General features: G+C 34.7%; 2 protein-coding genes across 2 annotated transcripts; one reads left to right on the top strand and one right to left on the bottom strand.

Annotated features, from left to right (window-relative positions):
* Nucleotides 3,596-6,511, bottom strand: LOC105178615 (cytochrome b6-f complex iron-sulfur subunit, chloroplastic). The gene is given in 6 exon segments (XM_011102125.2): nt 3,596-3,871; nt 4,640-4,822; nt 5,719-5,836; nt 6,013-6,147; nt 6,149-6,216; nt 6,284-6,511. Coding segments are annotated over 6 exon segments (651 nt in total). The 5' UTR covers nt 6,329-6,511; the 3' UTR covers nt 3,596-3,769.
* LOC105178534 (putative cyclin-D6-1) lies at nt 16,702-18,677 on the top strand. Its single transcript, XM_011102025.2, has 5 exons — nt 16,702-17,043; nt 17,192-17,287; nt 17,413-17,614; nt 17,707-17,837; nt 18,007-18,677. The coding sequence occupies exons 1-5, from the start codon at nt 16,798-16,800 to the stop codon at nt 18,265-18,267; spliced, it is 936 nt and encodes a 311-aa protein (XP_011100327.1). The 5' UTR covers nt 16,702-16,797; the 3' UTR covers nt 18,268-18,677.

Here is a 20,033-nt window from a genome sequence, read left to right as displayed (position 1 = left end):
TTCAATGGGATCATCATCGACAAGCACAGGAACCTCTCCATGAAATGCACTAATTCACTGAAGAATGCCATTTTTAAAAAAAAAAAAAACTCTAAGAAAGCAAAAAAGGGGAAGAAACGCGAAAACTTCACAATAGAATAACAAAATAAAAACATAAAAAAAAAATGCAGAATCAAATCGGAGGAAAAGAAAGTAAGGAAGAAATGAAGAAGGCATGCTAAAAAACCTACAAAAATTGTTGGCGCAAAAGCATTGGACGTGGAAAGAGAAAAGAAGGAAATGCACAACAATGAGCAAGAGGGGGGGGGGGGGGAAGGGCTATAAAGACCCTTATATTCTCTCTACTGGTAATCGCATATAATTGGCGGTTATATTAGGATAAAGACCCGCAGGGGCTATTACATTTAACCGTTGTTACTACAACTTTGAGACATATGGGTGCGCGCCATAATTAGCCCTGCTGCCAAAATCTTTTAAAATCTCACTTATTCACCCTCTTTAGAAAGGGGATTTGGAGGACTACGGATGACAAAGAGATGGGTCTGGGCCGGGTTTACCCAAACCTAAGATCCATCCAAGATAATTTCACCTTTCCCCGCCCCAACCCACACCGCCTCTTTAAAACCCCGCAAACTTACTCACATCACTTTCATGCACAATTTACAAATTTGTTGAATTGTTAATTAGAGTTAAACAACTTAAATTGTCAATTTAATTAGATTGATTTGAAGACTTGAATGAATTTATGTGAACTAAAGACTAATAAGTTGAATTGTTAATGGGTGAATTAGATTGGAGATAGATCAACTAATAGTGTCTCAAATTATGTATTAAAAATAACATTATTTTAGCTGTAGATAATTTCAATAAGGCATAGTTTTCAATTTAAAATGAATTGTATAAGACAAAGTACATGTTCATTTAAATTATTAATTTTTTCATCAATTAATATCATTTACGATCTATAATGAATTATATAATACAAAGAATACATTCAACTAATATCTTATTTTTTAATAAGTAATATCAATTTAGATATTAATACCTTAACATTGTTTTCAATCTAAAATGAATTGTATAAGATAAAGTATACATTCATCTAAATTATTAGTTTTCTCATTAAATATTATTATTTTACAATCTCTATTAAGTATTATCATTTTTACAATCTACAAATAATATATTCAACTAATTTTTTATTTTTCTGGTTTCTTATATAGAGTTGGATATATGCAAAATTGTTGAAAGATTTACATATAATATCATAATTTTTTATTAACTGTGTGTTACATATGAATAATAAATAATAAAAAATATAATAAAATATGAGCTAGTACAAAACCCGTATCCCTCCCTGAACCCGACTGGGTCCGAACCCAATAAATTTCAACCCTCCAAAACCAATTCCTAAACGGGCTAGGTCTAGGTTTGGGTCTAGGACGAAGCCCCAATTTTTGGTCCCAATTTTCATCCATATGGAGGATAAGTCCCTAACAGTCAGGAGTCCAAGCTGGAGGATTCCCTCTAGTACGTGGAGTCTATCTCCTAGCAACTCTTTTAAGTCCCAAGGGGATCGGGCTCTCTTAACTAGTAGGGGCAATAGATATACAAGGGACCCTCCCCTGTAAAAGGTAACATTTTCTTTATACTAACAAGCATAGAAACACTATTGCACCAACATTGTGGCATTGGACTATTATCCTACATTGTTCAATTCAATTCTTATTTCTATCATCATTTACTGACTTGAACATTAGAGTGCCGTCGAATTTTTCATAAGTCCCCTTTCTAAGACTTATGTAAAGTTAGGCCTAAGATCTCGACTTGAAAATACATAATTGAACAACTTTTTGCTCGCATCATCTATATACAATAATCTTTCAAATTTACACCTTAAAGAAAAATATAAATAATATTGTAACAGGTAAAGCTTAAAATATATGTAATAACTGGACAATGAATATTATTAGCATTATTGTGGAATATTACAATAGAAGTAGTTGATACTACATATGTGTTCAATTAGATAGATTTTTTCATTAAGAAATATTAACAAATAATTAGTTTAAAAATCAAAATCATTTAAAGTACGATAATAATAATAGATATAATAAAGAAGGATACTGTTACAAAAATACAATAGTAACTAAGATAAAAATAGCAAAATATACATTAAAAAACGACTACAAATAAAAAACTTATTATCTTAATAAATTGAATTCTTATACAAAATAAATAATAATTAAGAGATTTTCACTAATCAATTCTTTTTAAAAATATTTGATGATTCTTTGTACATCACTAATATATAATACATTTACCTTGAAATACATGTTTTTAGCAAGTGAACGATCGTGATATTCTTTTAATATATTAAATGAAACAAAAGATTCATTTAAATGTAAAATAAAAAATTCAATCCAAAAGTCGTACTCCATGGACCATAATGCAAGGTAAAGCAGCCCAAACCTTTTCTGTAAAAATATACATATGATCCTTGAGCCGATGCTCTAGTCCAATAGAAGTAGAAGCTACCCATACCTTTTTTCCAAACCAAAAATGAAAAGATATTTAGAGAACGTATGGAGCGGCCAAACAGAGCCTAAACACTCTTGAAAGTTTCCAACATTGCTTGCCCTTTCAAGAGTTGCATCCAACATATATTTGATTTAATGTAATTTATTTTTTGGTGTTGGGTATTTATCTTTCAGCGGAAGCTCGATTAATCCTAACTCAACTATTATAAATTTATGAATTTTGAACCTTTAAATAACACAAGCCAAATATACAACAATAATAATTACAAAAATATAAAGAAGTCGAATAAAGAATATCGGCTTATGGAGCCAAAGATCTGAGGTGGTCGACACGGCCACAAGAAGGCCGACGACCTACGCACTCACGATTGCTCCTTTCTCACCAAGAGTAACATCACTTGTTCACTAAGAACTTAGGACACAAAGCCAACCACAAAAAGATTCAAGAACACAAAGGATTTTGCTCTAGTACTTTTCGATTATGTATCCACAAAAGAGGTAATTTATACCGGTAGAAGGGACGAGATAGAGGTGAGGAAGGCGGTGGAGAGGGTTCCCAACATCCTTGGGAAACCTCCATTGAAGATTCAAAGGGGGAGGAGAAGTCAAGGAGGCGAGTAGGGAAGAGAAAGGGAGAAACCGTTGCTGCCAAGTGAGGGAAATGAAATTTGGGTTAGGTTTTAGGGAGTTTAATCATTTATCGGGTCAGGTATGGGTATGAGCTGGCAAGTTGTGGGCTTAGTGATCAAAAGGGCCATCCAGTGAGTGCATTGAGCCTTACTCAATTGGTCATAGGCCAAAATTATTTCACATTTTTGATATTACAAATTGATAAATTATATTTTTATGAAAAAATAATAATTCATCCCTTGTATTTTTTAAAATGTAGCAAACCACCTCTCTGTTTAAGGAAGTAAATTGCTTCATTTTACAAAATATAAAGGATAAGTTGCTGTATTTTAAAAACACAAGGAAGTAAATTGCTATTTTTTTGTTCATAGGAGGATACTTTATTCATTTACAATATTATATGAGGTTGCTACATTTTTTCCTATAAATTTCAAGACTTTAACCATGCCTTCGACTTCCATAAATTTGGTATCATTTACATAAATTTGTATCAGACAAAATGAATCTGGATAAGTAAAAACACTTGCAGCTTCAAGTTTCTCTTGAGGGATATAATCCATACAAACCATATGATACACTATACGGCAAAAGTATCGACAGGTTTACGCCCACCATGGATTTTCACCTGTCCTAAAATCAGTTTCAACCCATGGAACGAACACTACCTTCCCGTCATCCACATCAGCATGAGCCAAGGCCAAGGACTGCATCCAACAGTAATGTAGAAAATTTCAGCAAGAAGTATATCGAAAAACCAAAGTTGTACAATTTAGTGTTTTAACTTCCAAGCTATATAAGTTAAAAGATAAGAAAATACTCAGAATGTAAGAAATAGTTTTCTATTCCTCGACTAGCTAGTCCCGAGAAACCATAGAGCTATATTTGAATTGATGGATTTCGATTTGAGGGAAAGGTTTGAAACAATGATTTCAAATGATTCGGAATCAAGAGTGTATTTGAATTGATGAATTTGGATTTGAAGGAAGGATTTCGAGAAAGGATTTCAAATGACACCATTTAGAAAGAATTTGAAATCCATCCGTTTTCATCAACACATAGTTCAAAATTAGAATGAAAGCATTTGAAATCCTTTAAATTTAGAATGATCAAAACATACTCAAAGTATTCATTATTAACGATTTGAAATCCGTGGTTTCAAATATTTCAATCTAAATGCAACCCAGAAGAATTTGAAATTCATCAATCTTCTAAAAAAACATAGTTTGAAATTTAAAGTTGGACGATTTGAAATCCTTCGATTTTAGAATTATCTAAACAAATTCAAAGGATTTGTCACAATTTTAAATCCATCAGTCCAAATACAACCTTAAGGGTGCATTTGGATTGATGGATTTGAATATAAGGCATGAATTTGGAGAAAGGATTTGAAATGAATAAACTTGGAAAGAATTTAAAAATTCATCATTATTCAGCAAAACGTATTTTAAAATTAGAATTGAACGCCAACATACCAACGGAGCAGGTCCTCTAACAACTCTTCCTTGATTGTTGTATTGGGATCCATGGCAAGGGCAGATGAACTTGTTCTCAGCAGCATTCCACGGCACGACACAACCAAGGTGGGTGCAGACGGCGTTGATACCGTACGTTGCAAGTGTTCTGTCGCTCTCCACAACGAGGTAAGTGGGATCACCCTGAAGTTCATCAAAGCATTAAAACATCAACTCTATGCTTCCTTATACATAAGAGTTCTACGTGAAAAAAGGCATCATATAAACATAGATATACCTATATTATTAGCAATAACTTATAGGTATTCCTTGAAATTGTGCATATTACAGAAATAACAACCGAGTTTGAGAAATTATTGTGACAACTATTGTGCTGCCATGATTTATCTTAAAAAGTTCCCCTGCCCGTCTGCTAGTCTTTAAAACTACATTTGAACGGAAGGATCTGGAGTAAGAATTTCAAATGACTTCATACCATCTTAATCATATTGTTTTGGGCGAGGACAAACCATCTAATCTTGATTACTATGGAAAGATGTTATCTTGCTTTTTGGTCATAGTCTTACGCTCTCTATGTAGTTCCTATAAGACACCAAAGAACAAGAATTTTCAACCTTCGAGTGTCAACCATGTGTAAGAGGATCGAAGTTTCTCAATGTTACTCTTCCATATATGTGAATGCTATACATACCAAAAGAAACTAACAAATATCAAGAGTTGTCCCAGTTATTTAATTGCCTTAAGTCTAAAAACCGAAGCGCAAAAATCAGTATAAAAAGATCCACCAGTTCATCATTTTGATGATTGAAAAATCTTGTTTAAAGAGTATCCTCCGTTATTTTCAGCATCATCACCAAGAATTACGCAGTGTAAGGTCATCTATCTATGTGTCTTAGTGAATTTCACATCCACAATTCACTCTTCGAGTGTTTTCGGAGGTTTTATCACAGAGAGTTCTATGACAATGACCAAAACAACATTGTTCAACAACCTTAATTCCTGGCTGAAAAGGACTTTATATAGTAATAAAGAGATTAAAGCCAATAAGTGATCTATTTTGCAACTAGATCAATAATTACCTTCAGCCCCTGTGTAAGTGTCCGATCGCCAGGTCCATGGTTTTTGAGCCATTCCGCTGCAATAACATCATTGCCTAATGCATCCTTGGCAACGGTACCACCACCAGTCCCTCGGCCACTGCTCTTGGTTCATAAAGGACATGCAATGTTATCTCACAAGAAACCAAAAGTTAAATTGCTTTATCCGAATAATTTGGGAGTAATTTACTCATTTGCAATATCATTAGATTAAATTACATTAAATCCAAACATTTACGTACAAACAAAAAAACAAAAAAGAAAAGGAAAACTGACCCAGGTGGAACAAAGAAGTAAGTATAGGGCAGCAGCATTCCACCAGAAGGCAGAGCAATAGCACCAAGAAGCAGCAAATTCATGAGCTGCCTCTTTCCCATATCAGGCACCCGATCATCCCATCTACTTATTCTTCCCATTCTTCAAGCACTTTGAGAGCGCCACGTGTGAAGATGGGTTCATCCCATTCTTCCCAGAGCACAGCTGACGGAAAAATACCTCGGTTAAAATCGTATGTTGCACAGTTACGAGTTAATTGTGGGTGAATTACCTGAGAAGGGGTGATGGCTGGGGACAGCGCAGCTGAAGAAGCCATGGGGAGCAGTTTCAGTGTGAGTGACGAGTGGTGGGTGTCGGCTTTGTGGGGGTGGAGGTATAGGAAAAGATGAAGGGATGATTGGAGAAGGGCGTGCGGGCAACTGATGACCACAAGAGTTGGGAGATAAGGAGGTATTCGTACAGCCACACGTTAGGATATTGGGAGTGAGGATCTAATACCAATTGACAAAACTTTGGTCCGAATAGGCTTATCTATATTTTGGTCCGAATAGGCTTATCTATATTTAACGGGTTTAATGCTTATTTGATATTTTAAATAAATAAACTATTTTTGAATTAAAAAAAAGCTATTTTTTTTTTGTCTACGATTTAAAATATAGTAATTTATATTTTTATTTAATAAAATAAATTATTTTATTTTAAAAAATATATAGAGATATTATGACATCATTATATTATTTCTTTTTGTATCGACGAAACTTTAAAAATAATTTATTTATTTCTTTTTTAATAAGATGTTTTGATTTATATATTTTATTTTTATTTATAATATATTTTAAAATTTATTTATTAAACGGATGACAAACTATGACCGCCAGTACTATTATAAAGAGGAAGGTTGTTTCCTCTAATAAGTGACACTTACCTTACGATGCTTATCATTTCTTTCAATTTTTGCCTCCATGGAAACTGAATTTAATCGCCACCAATCATTTGATTGAGTTAACAATATTACTCTCCTCTTTGAAGGACCTAGGTTGTCCCTACCCCACCCTCATTGTACTGAAAAAAAAATAAAATAAAAGAAATTTAATTTAATCATGATGTTTTGACCTAATTGTTAAGGCTGAAATTCAATAAATGCAATGGGACGTGTGAATATTTATATCGCTTTATGTAAATTTATTAAAATTTATTTAGTTATTTTTAATTATATTGATATTTTGATTGAATCGATGTATTATTCAATTTATTAAAATTTTAATGTAATTATACAATTTTCAATTAAAAAAATGAATTTCAAGTTGAAGGAGTGTATTTGTTAAGATTGCCAAGAGGAAAAGTGATAATTACATGGAAATGAGGTATTTCTCGTACCAAAATTTATTAGCATTCATCCATGCATACGAAGCATAAATAAAGGGGAGAAGAATTTGAATTACTCTTTCATTTGTTTCATATTGTACACCAACTTGCGCCTTTCACGTGTTTAATTTTATTTTTTTTAAAATAAGAACGGTGAATTATTATTAATTAAAATAAATTGATTATAATTATTTCTGTCGAATATCAATATTTAAAAAAGATCATTACAACAATCATACTGTAATCAATGATATCGAATAAACTAATCTAACCAACAACTACTATTATAGTAGAATCAACACCTACTGTGCAATAGAAACAACATCTTGCACATAATGCGGGGTTCGAACCGATGATCTCTAAGGTCATGGGACCTCAACTTCGTGAATTAAATTGGGCTTCATTCACCACGTGTTTAAAATTCTTAAGAATAGATTAATAGGAAGATTTCCCAAAAGATTGTTCATTCATTTCTTTCTTTTTCGTGGGCAAAATCCTGTTTTGATACCGTTAAGAAAGGCTAGTTTTGTTTTTAGTACTACAATTGTTACGGGTTCGGATTTTGGTACCATTAAACCTAAAAATAAACCTTTTCGGTCCCATAAAGTCATGTGCGACACAAAATAAATAATACAACACATTTCAAAATAAAAGATAGAATCTGTAAACATGAAGCAAAATAAGTAAAAGGGGGGTGTTTGTTTAAAATCTTAATCTAAAACTAAATAAAAAGGGAACACTTAAAAGAGGGAGTAAATATGAGGGAATATTCCAGTTAAAGACATGATCAAACTCAATTCCACGATTGATCATAGATGCAAAGATGATGATCGTTCATGATAGATAAATTGATTATGGTCATTGATACGACCTAACAACCTCACCTTGGCGTTAGTCAAGGAACATAAGTTGACTAATCTCTAATTAGTAGACAACCTTGAGAACGTTCTCAAAATTTAATCTACTGATAGTATTAAAAACTAGAAAGGCCCAATTCTAACCAATAAATTCCTGCAAGAATTTATTTAAGTTAGATTGTGCATTCCCCACAACATAATGGAGCACTACGACATGATCAATTATGATGTGTTACCACTAGTTATTGAACTAAACAAATAATTACAGATTCACGAGTTCAATTGGCTAGGCAAATATTTTTTACAATAAACAATGGGTCTTATCATTCATAAATCATATTATTTGTAATAAAAATATAGAGAACAACACAAATATTAATATAAATGAAAGTAGAAAGCATAATTTAGATCTCACAACTCATTGTTGGAATTAAGCATTAACCGAATCTTTAACCAAAATTAAAAAAATTAGCTAGACATGCTCATAGAAGAACGCATAAGAAGAAAAGAGTAAAATATCATAAAAACGGAGAGAATGTTTAGAAAAGAGCAACAATCGGATCTAACGTTGTTCATATGGTGAACTAAATGAATATTTATATTGACTAGTAGTTACCTAATCTTACTAGTACTAGTAAAAGTAGATTCCTAAGAAAGCTAAAAGACCTGAGGAATTAAAACTATTATGCCAAAGAGTTTATTCCAACAAGGTAAGTTCCCAATCAGCCATAGGTAACCTAATCAGCCATAAAACTTCCCAAAATTTGTCTGTTGTACTTTCCTTCTTCAGTCACTTTCCCGCAGACCCACACCTAACTGGTCATTCTAATCTGTCAACATGTTGATTGTGGTCTCTTTCTTCCTTTTTGGTCCCATCAATCTATTATAACACTTGATTAGGAGTATTTTAGCCTTAAAAGATTAGCAAGATATCACTGAAATTATAATAAAAATATACTCCTATCAAATATCCCCACTCTGACTCTTTGTCCACCAACTGCAGTCTGCATTTACTCTCCACAAGCCATCCCCATCCAACTCAATCAAGATGATACCCCTGATCCTCTTTTTGGACCCCTATCTCATCCCACCTGGGTGCTACGCCTCCCCTGTCTGTCGGGATCCTATTGGAAACCACCCCCACAGGTCGTGAAGTAAAACAGAACCGTGACTAAAGCCCCATTGTCCCTACCTCCCATTTCCATGTTCATAGCAGATGCCCCTACTACCATAGTCTCGAATAGGTAGACGGAATAAACTCAACCGACCATTTGCCCTCATGCACCCGTCTTTACCCTCGCTCGTATCCAGCCCCCACCCCTGCAGGCCATCCCTACCTCCATCCTCTATCAGCCTGGATCTAACCCCATCAATCCCATGGCCATCCTGTCCTAGTACCAGCCCATTTCCCCTGGTTCGTGTCCTACATCGCACTCACACCCTTGTTACCTACTCTAGTTAGAGGCCACCTCTCTAGCATCCTCCGCATACTTCCCCGCACCGGTCTCCTTCGCTACCGTACCACTCCAGCTTATCTTAGCAAAGTCACCAAAAACTACAGAACCTTGCTTCCCCTCTATTTGCACCACTGACGCTCATCTACTAAACAACAACCCCCAACTGGTTCACTTTTGACCTGGCTCGAGGAAACAGAACTGCCCTAAGCCAATGACCATACAATGTCTCCATCCCCTGATCCACAAAGTCATTGAAACGAAGCTCATAGTACTTATCAATATGCTAAAGCTTCTCGCATAAGGAGTAGAAATTGTTATCAATAGAAATTGTCATTTATAGAAAAAGTTTACGAGTATCTCATCCCCTAATGTAGATTGGATCGATATTGGCCGTTTAAGCAGGAGATTGTTATCAATGGCCACTCGAACATGCAACATAGAGCCACAAAAACACCTTGAATAGTTCGTCTGCATATTCTTAAACTATCCCACCTGATTTCCTATCAACATAGTTATTCTTAGGTTCATCATACTTCATGGTAGGTGGTGAATATGCATATAGAAGCCACACTAGTTCAAATTGACCTACATTGAGTTCTCGTGCTCATGGATTCTATTAAGAACAATTACGTTTTTTTCGAAACTCCACAGTCACCCCTCCAACGCCCTATTTCTAGCATAATATGATTGAAACAAAGCAAGAATCGCCCTCTATCTACAAGCTAAATCTGGGCGCCCCTACCCAGACTGAGCATACCCTGAACAAATGTGTTGAATGCTTCAAACTTTGGCACTCACAACGATAGTAGCTGTCCTACGAAACATAATTGATGGTTCTTAAAATCTACATGCCAAAGGCCCTCAGGCATTGAAAGGTTGTGGATTGGACAAAGAACGCAGCAAAAGAGCGAAAAGGTAAAACAAAGAATTAACGGCGTTTAAAGGGGGTATCTTTGAACATTCACGGATTATAGGTGTATAAATCATAGAGATCAAATAAAATAACAGTAGATCTGTGATTTAGACTATGGAAAAAGGGAAAAATTGAGAGCATGAAATACAAAAGAATACCTTTTTCGATTTTCACCTCTGATCGGCTACACACGTTGATGTCCTCTTCCGTGTTCATCCATGCAAGACTCCAACATAGGACTCCTCTAATATCCTCCACACCACACTAGGAATATGAAACTTGTTCTCATCTTATAAAGTAACAAATCAGGAAGAGGGATAAAAAAACTACACTATGCTAAGTGTATTTTCCTATCTTCCTAGTTCTTGACTTAGTTCTAGACCAAAAATAACAAGAGATATTGAGAGGGACGATAAAATTCAACCTTAGGGAGAAAGGGGAAAAGACTGTTTTTTGTGTTAGGGTTATGGACGAGTATAAATAAAGTTGGAAGCAAAAGAAGAAAGACCTAGTCAACTAAATTAGTCCCCTATCCCCACCAACTTTCTATGACTCCTCTACCACCTCATTATGGCCGATAATATCGGCCTAAATAAAACCCTATCTGCCGTTTTTCACTTTCCATATAAAGTAAGTTGACTGGCAACTAGGCTTAGTGCATTTGGACCGGGCTCGATTAATTTATTTCAACAAATTAAATTAAGTCCAATAATTAATTTTGTTGAGCAAATTATTTAATGGTCCTCTATGTCTAGCCAAAGCATGAATAAGTTTCTATAGATTTTGAGTGGTCCTCGCACCAAAGAGCTCCATTGCACTATTGGCCTTACTTTGGATAACATTTGTATGGCTTCCGATAATTGGAAACATCTTGATGTATTCCTCCATCTAACATTATCCCTACTAGGCTGAATAGTTCGTATATGATTAGCAATCAAAGTGATGATGGCAAACCAAGAACAAGGCCAACTCCATTCACTCTCTTCCAACACAGTCACAACTTTGCTATCAAATAAGAGTCCCTGTTAACCATGGCAACTGCAGCGACAACCTACTAGACATTGGTTTTTCCATAGCCACGTGTTAACTTCATCTCCATTGCAATACTGGATAACAAATTGTAAAGTAGACTTGAGTTTACGCATTTTCCTCTAAATCTAAGACCCTGTTCCAGCTTGAACGGTTCTAATTGACTTCTGTTTCAGCTTGTTCTCCATCACCCACTGAACCCAAACCAATGTTGAATTTGTGATATCACTTCCCAAAGGTGTCGGGACAAAAGGGCTTTGTTAATTGGCTTGACTGCCCGCACTACAGGTTTGCACACTTAGGTTTAGGATACCTTGGTCGTTGCATGAACGTTGGCCCCAGCTTATAGGAATCTGCTCATCCTCTTCTCAATCTTAGTGACTATTCCTTTTTGGGCAGCAAAAATACATATGTCCAATAGATACGAAAGGAAAATAATACTAACTGAATCAGTTGCACTCTCCTAGTAAATGAAAGTTTATGCCATCTCCATGTTGCAATTCTTCTATCCATTTTTTACAAAGTGACCTACAGTCAGAAATTGATAATCTTGACGAGGATAATGACACAAGAAAGTATTTTATTGATAGCATTCCTATTGAAACCCAAAGACCTCTTGTAATCAAGTAGCCCTTTTTTTTAGCAACCTTAGATTAAAAAAAAAAGTTCATTATTTCCCTTTATTAGTTTCTAATCTGGACAATGCTGCAAATACGGAGAACCCTTCTTTCAAAGTGCTAAGAGAATTGTAATTAGCATAATAAGAAAGAAGGAGATCTTCAACAAAACTAAGCATAAATCATTTAACACCTTTGCATTTACAGTTCTACACAAAATTAACATTTAAATAAATTTGCAGTTTCAAACATAGGTTGAACACTTCCATGACCGATAACATTGGATCCCCCTGCCTAAAGCCTTGGGCTCTTGAGAAAAAACTTAGTGGTTGCCCGTTAATAAGAATTGAATAAGATACCGTAGTAAGATATTTAGAAACCCATCCAACAAAACTAGTGTGAAATCCAAACAGCTTAAAAGTCACCAACAATAAGTCCCATTGAACAGTATCATAAGATTTATGAATGCCCACTTTAATCAAGCAAGTAGGCGGAGAATCTCCTAGAATAGATGATTAGAAAGCCAATTGGATTGGTGATTTTGCAAACTATTCTACAATATTTATTAAAGTAATTTTGCTTTGATGAATTGAGTAAGTATTTAACTTTAGTATATGTTTTTCTTTTGCTTACTAATTACATTAAACGACGCTTTAACGTCACAACATATGCCCATGGACCAATTGAAAAACTCGTGTAGTTGCGCATATGTTCTGGGTATGAAACTAATTTTTGAGGGTTAGCCTAAAACGTTCCAATTCAAGGACCTTGACACTAGCCATCGGGAATCCTAAGAGACTTGCTCTAAGTATTGTATTATTGTATGAGTGTCATGTTCCATTGATGACAAATGTAGGTCATTTATGCAGTTTTGGTAGGTTAGTTGGTAAGGGTTGTTAGCTGACTAAACTGACTCACGAGAATTTTCATATGGAAGCATTAGAGGTTTGATCAGTAGGACTGGTATTCTCAAGTTTGATAGTACAGAATTAGTCCTCACACTTGAGAAATCTTGGTAGTCGCATACATATGAAGGTTCTATCTTAGATCTGCAAGAGGCGACCGTATCTTTGTAATGTCCATTATGCGCCATGTCTAGTGCAGTTGAAGTATATAGTGAGGATAATAGATTTCAAGATAGAATATGTTCCCGGTGCGTATGTGATAGAATGTCTCCTATGCGTCTCTTGAGATGGTTTAAACTCTAAAAAGTCTTTGTCCAAATAGATTGATCGAGTAGGGAATGGTTCCCTAGGTTAGATCAATAGAGTAAAAGTATCTCGAGTATAAAATACAGTTGCCTAGTCAATAATGAAAACCAACGCTCAATTCCATGTCTTGGACTAAGGCTGGAAGACAGTCGACGCAAGGATTATACCTGTATGGAACTCGAGGCCTAGATGTTCACTCCAAAATTCGTCTAATCTCTAGTTTCATGAACTGCTGCTAGACAAACACCCATGATAGTGGACATTTTTTATTATTAGATACTAAGAAAGAACTAATTAAATTTAATTTAATTAATCAATTGTGTTAGACACAAGTCAAATCTAAATAAAGGTGACCCTTATAAAGGTCACACACAAATCATAGAGGAGTTGGAACTCTTCTATGTTAAGGAGTTGAGGGCCCACTCAGCCACAATAGATTACACAAACTAGGTGTGTGTTAGTTAGAGTGATGTGTGTGTTTTTGAAGACTAGGTCTTTTGACATTACATACATCTTTCAACTTCCTCTGTAACCTAAGTGCTAGCCACGAATTTTTTCTTCTTTTTTTTCCCATATCTTGAGTTGTCCTTGAAGGATATTCAAGTAAGAATAAGAGAAATTCATTTACACTAATTAATAATGCAAAACGGTTTTAGTTTCTTCCATCAATCTAATTCTTTCTAGCAACAAAATTACATCTACTTCTAAGGTGTGGTGTGAACTAGCTTTAGAGGAGTTCTACTCTTGGATCCTCTAAATAAACAAATTTGGAGATTTTGAACAATGCTTGAAGCGGAACAGAAAACGGATCAAAGAGGTAAAATTCGTGGTTACTTTTGCATGATTAATTTGTTAATTGCATGATTATGTGCTTTAAATGCATAGTTTAAGTTTGCTAAATTAATTTTGGATATTTTTGTATTTTTCTGAAAGATGGTTTTCTTTGGAAAATACTGGTTTAGTTTAAGTTTTTTATCCATAAAAGAAAAAAATCAGTTTTGGATGAAGGTAGCAGCAGGCTGCTTGGCAGGGGCCGAACGCATTTTGACTGCTATCAACAAGCATATTTAACACCTACTTTATGAGATTCACAATTCCCTTAAATATGATTTTGCAGATAACATTGGAGCACGCAATCGGACAAAAATCAGCCATCGTCAACTACAACTCCACCGTTGGTATTAAAGTCAAGAGTGTGGCATTCGTTTGCTTCAAAAGTATAGAAGAGCTAAAAAATTGCTTGACTGCTGCGCAGAAACTTCCGGACCAACCACAGACCATGTCTTCTTAAAGAAACATGCAGTATACCCATCTGGGCCTAGCGCCTTGAAAGAACAAGGTATCTCTAATCTCCACATGTGAGACCAGCCGCACCATATCCTGTGATGCCTCTTCAGAAACTCTTCCGGTTAGATATGCATCCAAGTGCATGGTCCAGCTGAATATCTATGACACGCCTCTAACCTCCCAAGAGCCTTTCATAGCAGCTAGTAATCTCCGGCACTATTGCATCCTGATCCTGCAATAGCCTTCCATCAGTTGAGTTAAGTTGATAAATTTTTCGTCGAGCTCTCCTCGCACCACCTTTTGAGAAAGAATATTCGGGTGCGATTATCACCACCTTTCAACCAATTAACTTGAGCTCGTTGCCTGATCATGTCTTGTTGTTTAATACAAATAAAACTACGAAAATTCTCCAGTTCCTGCAGCAAGAGCACGGCTGGGAAGTCTTGGAGGAGACTCTACGCCTCTGCAATAAATTTTGTAGCCTGTTGCACGTTGGCAGAGAGGTCTCATTTGCTCTTCTGTTGCTCCCTGAATATCGGCTTAAGTAACTTAAGCTCATGTGTATGGAGTACATGGGAATTCCATATATTTATGCCTCCAAATCCCCTCAACTGTTTCGAGAAACCCTTATGTCATAGTAAGGTAATTATCATATCGAAATATGACCGATCGACTATGTTGGTGTTGGATAGATAGAGTTATCAAAATTAGAAGAGGAATTTTAATGTCGTAGAACTTCGTAGCTGGCCTTGACTAAAAAATTTTGAAAGTTTCCCACAAAGTTTTACGAATAAATATTTTCATAAGTATTTTCATAATAAGGAGCTAATTATCAAGTCAATATTTTTTTTAACTGAATTTGTTGTTAACGTAAATTAGCAATGAATTTTCAGTATTTTGTAGGAAATTTATGTTGTTGTTTAAAGACATTATTTCTTCTTGTGTATTCTAACTCGTTTACTATTTTATTTAATACACATACATCAAGTGTATGGAATATATGTGATCTAATTATTTTAACAAAGATTTTGTATATGTGGTGTGTCACTACAGAAAAAAGATAATAATACTGACAAAATATATTGTGCATATAATTGTCACTAAGAAATTAATAATGTGTCTATAATGACAATGTTTAAGTAGTGACACATGTATAATGACAATGTAGTGAAAACAAATATTATTGTCACTCTGTTTATGTTGCCATTGTACAGTGTGCTAATAATTGTTTGTAGTGACAAATTAATGCAAATTTGTGCCACAAATAATTATATTAAGACAAGATAACAATTTGTTGTTATTTACGATATATATATATATATATATATATTTATACCTTGAAAAAATTTTCTTAATATTTCATTAATATATTATATTTGGATAATTATATCTACATCCTCTGATCTTATGGTTTATTTACATGAATCATCACAACCTTTCTAGAAAGTACAAATACACCCACTAGAATGTTAATATCATCACACAAACCACCGCACTTTTGAAAAATTACACACTCTCGCAGAAACATCAACCACCTTACAAATTATCCTTGCCTTTTGCTGCCAGATGAGATTTACGTAATTACATAAATGTACTTATTTTTTTTCTTTTGTTGTGAACTGAAATGTATATATTAAATATAACAGAAAAGATTGCAATAAAAATTTAAAATAAAAATTGCCATATGAACAAATCTTATAGAAGTATGGTGAGTTGTGAATGTGTATTTGTTACTCATCCAACAATTCTTCCATGGACATATATGTTGAAGCAAAGTAGATGAGCCCCACAAGAGAAAATGTTATCATTCCCAATGAGTTAGTGAGAAAGCGGACCGAGGAGTGAAGTTGAAGTTTCTACACAGTATCTTTTAAAGAAACAGGAGAGCCAACTCTCATCTTTTTCCTCTTATCATTTACTACTCTGCCACCCCACCCCACCCCACCCCACCCCCACCCCCCACAACAAACCATGTACCTTATATAAGAGTGTGTATCAGTAGTGATAAAAAGAGAGAAACAGCATTGAAAAAAGAATAAACCATCATCAATGGAGTTCGATCTTGAAAATCCATTGCCACCTTCCATGGAAAAGTTCCCTTCACTGTTCCATATAGAGGACGAACACATGCCCTCCAAGACTTACCTTCAGGCGCTCAATTCTGCAGACTCAAACCTCTCTATTCGTCGCGAAATCGTCTCCTCAATCTTCTGTTTCTCGCGTGGTTTCGATGCCTTCACGTCGTATCTTGCTACCAATTACATGGATCGTTTCCTCTCCACTCATTCCATACCCGTACGTATGCTCCTCTCTGTCTGTTTATTACACATCTTCTCCACTTGAGATGTCATTAATGGAACAGGAGTATCGAGGTGGTTTTTTTTTTTTTTTAATGTATATAAGTTAAAGTCGTGTTTCAACTGATTCCTTTTGTGGGGTGCAGGATGGGAAGCCATGGATCTTGAAAGTAGTGGCGATTTCTTGCATTTCGCTAGCACTGAAAATGAGGAAAACTGAGTTCTCTGTTTCTGATCTCCTGGTATTAATTCTGCAAATTTTGTTATATCTTAAAACACACACACAAACATGCGTCTGTCTGTGTTTTCCAGAATTTTATCAGTTAATGCTCCACTTCATTATTTTTTCTCTCTTTATGGTGGGCAGAATGCTGGTGGCTTCATGATCGATTTTCTTACGATAGAACGGATGGAGATGCTGATTCTTGGATCTCTTAAATGGCGAATGCGCTCCGTTAATCCCTTTTCCTTCGCCAATTATTTTGTCACATTCTTCAAGTTCAAGGACGATTCATCGATCCAGGCATTGAAAACCAGGGCCTTTGAGATCATCTTCAAAGCTCAGAATGGTTATGATTCCTTAGCAAATTATTACTTGTGAACAGTTAATTTTTAATATGTCTATGGTTTTATGGGCTGAAAATTTCATTTATTTTTGCAGATGTGAAGCTGCTCGAGTTCAAGCCCTCCGTTATCTCCGCCTCGGCCCTTCTCGTTGCCGCCCATGAATTGTTTCCAGTGCAACTTCCATCTTTCAGAGATGCTATCTGCAGCTGTTCTTATGTAAATAAGGTGAAAAAATCATATCAACTACTATATATATGTTTGTTGTTAGTACTCCCATTTCCCACATTAATTGCTTTCTTAATTTTCTGAGCTTCTTTCCCCAAAATGTTTATTACTTATGGGAATAAAATTAAATTCTTCAAATATTGATGATAGAATAATTGTGTTGGTTCAGGAGAATTTGGTGCAGTGTTATGATCTGATGCAAGAGGTTGCGATGGAACGTTACGGCTCGGTCTTGGGCATGGTGTCGAGCTCATGCACTCCAGCAAATGTGCTGGACCTGCACTGCTTCAGCTCTTCAATTTCGAGCTCGCAGACCAATCAAACGAGTGAAACAGCAAGCAATGCTGCTGGAATTGGGGGACTAAAGCGTCCAAAGCTCCAAGATTTCGCTACCGATAACTCATTTCAGCTTTCTCAGAATCATCAGTGAGAAGTATACATATACATTCTGCAGTGTGGCCCGGTTGAGAGGGACATTGGCTTGGCATAAAAAAAAATGACAAAAACAAAAGAAAAGAGAGAGAGAGTGGCTCAGTTGAGAGGAACTAATGTTTGTTTGAGTGTGCCTATGAGAGAGAGGGGAGGGCAGAGGGTATTTTAGTATTTTATATTGCTAAACTCCAGTGTGGTCTAGATAAAAATTGAATATCAGCCTAGCTGGTTCTGGTATGTATGGCGAGTTTGTTGTTGAAACAACGTGGTTATGATGTCCGGATAAAAATTCGATATCGGCCTAGCTGGTTCTGGTATGTATGATAAGTTTGTTGTTGAAACGTGGTTATGATGAACTGGATTCGGTAGTGTATTTTATGCGTGTCAAGGAATTCATAATACCGCCTACCATGACATACAATACTTGTTTTTAGGGTAAATTGCAATCTACCCGCCCAGTGTTATAGAAAATCGGCAAACAACCCCCTTATAAAAAATAAAATAGCAATTTATCCCTCTATGATTTTTATAATATAGCAATTTATCCCTCCCCCTATATTTTAAAAAATAAAGCAATTTACCTCCCTACCTAAGGAGGTAAATTACTTTATTTTTTAGAACACAGAGGGATAAATTGTTAATTATTTTTTATAAGGGTTTAATTTGTTCATTTTCAATATCACGGGAATGTAAATTGCTACTCACCCCTTGTTTTTATGTAATCAGACAGATACAATTCAAATTTCGATAATAAAAAATAACATATTATTAAAAGCAAATTAACTGATTAACATAAGTAAAAGAAAAAAAAAGAATAAATATGACAACATATCGAGGATTAAAAGCTGGCATTAAATATTTCAAATACATAAATAATCATATTGACATAAGTCAAACCCTTGATTGTAAGTCTAAGAGTAGTTTCATTTTTATATTATAGCATAAATATTGGACGCAGATTCAAATTCGCATGTATTCGCCTTTTGCTTTTAATAACTATAGATAATAAGGAAACATGAAATTTAATGTCATCGTCGTTGGCTTTGGTTGGATGAGGATTTTGTTCGTCGAGGAATTTAATTTTGATGAATTGGATGATTTAATGCATTTTATGCTTATTGTGCGGCGGTAATTCTTGTATTATAATAATAATAAATAAAAATTTGGTATTGCTTTAATCCGTATTATTTTTTTTTTGGTAAATTTGATGACTCGTTGAGGTTTGACATATAAATCAGAAATACCACTTAACGTTTAATGAAACTATTCAATTTTTTGGATGGATGCCTGAAATTGTCGATTTTGCTCTTACTGCATTTTTTATTTATTAAAAAGTTTGAAAATTTGTCCTTTTAGTTCATAAAATAAATTTTAGTAAGTTTCAAAAAATAAATAAAATTTATAATGCATAATTCATAAGGACATCTCGGTCAATTCACCACAAAAAAATAGATGAAAATCTAACAGGAGCTAACAGATTGAACTGTAGGACGGTCATTAAAACTAGATGATATTGGTAATTTTCCCAACGAGAAAGTATTTATAATATTTCAAATTTTTTTATCAAAAGAATTGTTGTAATTTACCTTTATTTTTATGGTGAATTCAATATAATTATCCTTTCTTAACTCTATTAAGAGGGTGTTTGGCTAAGTTTATAAGCTTCTCAAAACATCTTATAAGATGTTTGAGAGGTTATAAGTTCAAAAAAGTGTTTGACAATTTTTTTTTAAAAGAGTTTATAAAATTTGAAAATAAGATGTT

This window comes from Sesamum indicum, linkage group LG16, assembly GCF_000512975.1.
Source record: "Sesamum indicum cultivar Zhongzhi No. 13 linkage group LG16, S_indicum_v1.0, whole genome shotgun sequence".
In the NCBI taxonomy this organism is placed as follows: Eukaryota; Viridiplantae; Streptophyta; class Magnoliopsida; order Lamiales; family Pedaliaceae; genus Sesamum; species Sesamum indicum.
The sequence above is the reverse complement of the archived record's forward strand: the minus strand, read 5'-3'. Positions and strand labels throughout refer to the sequence as shown.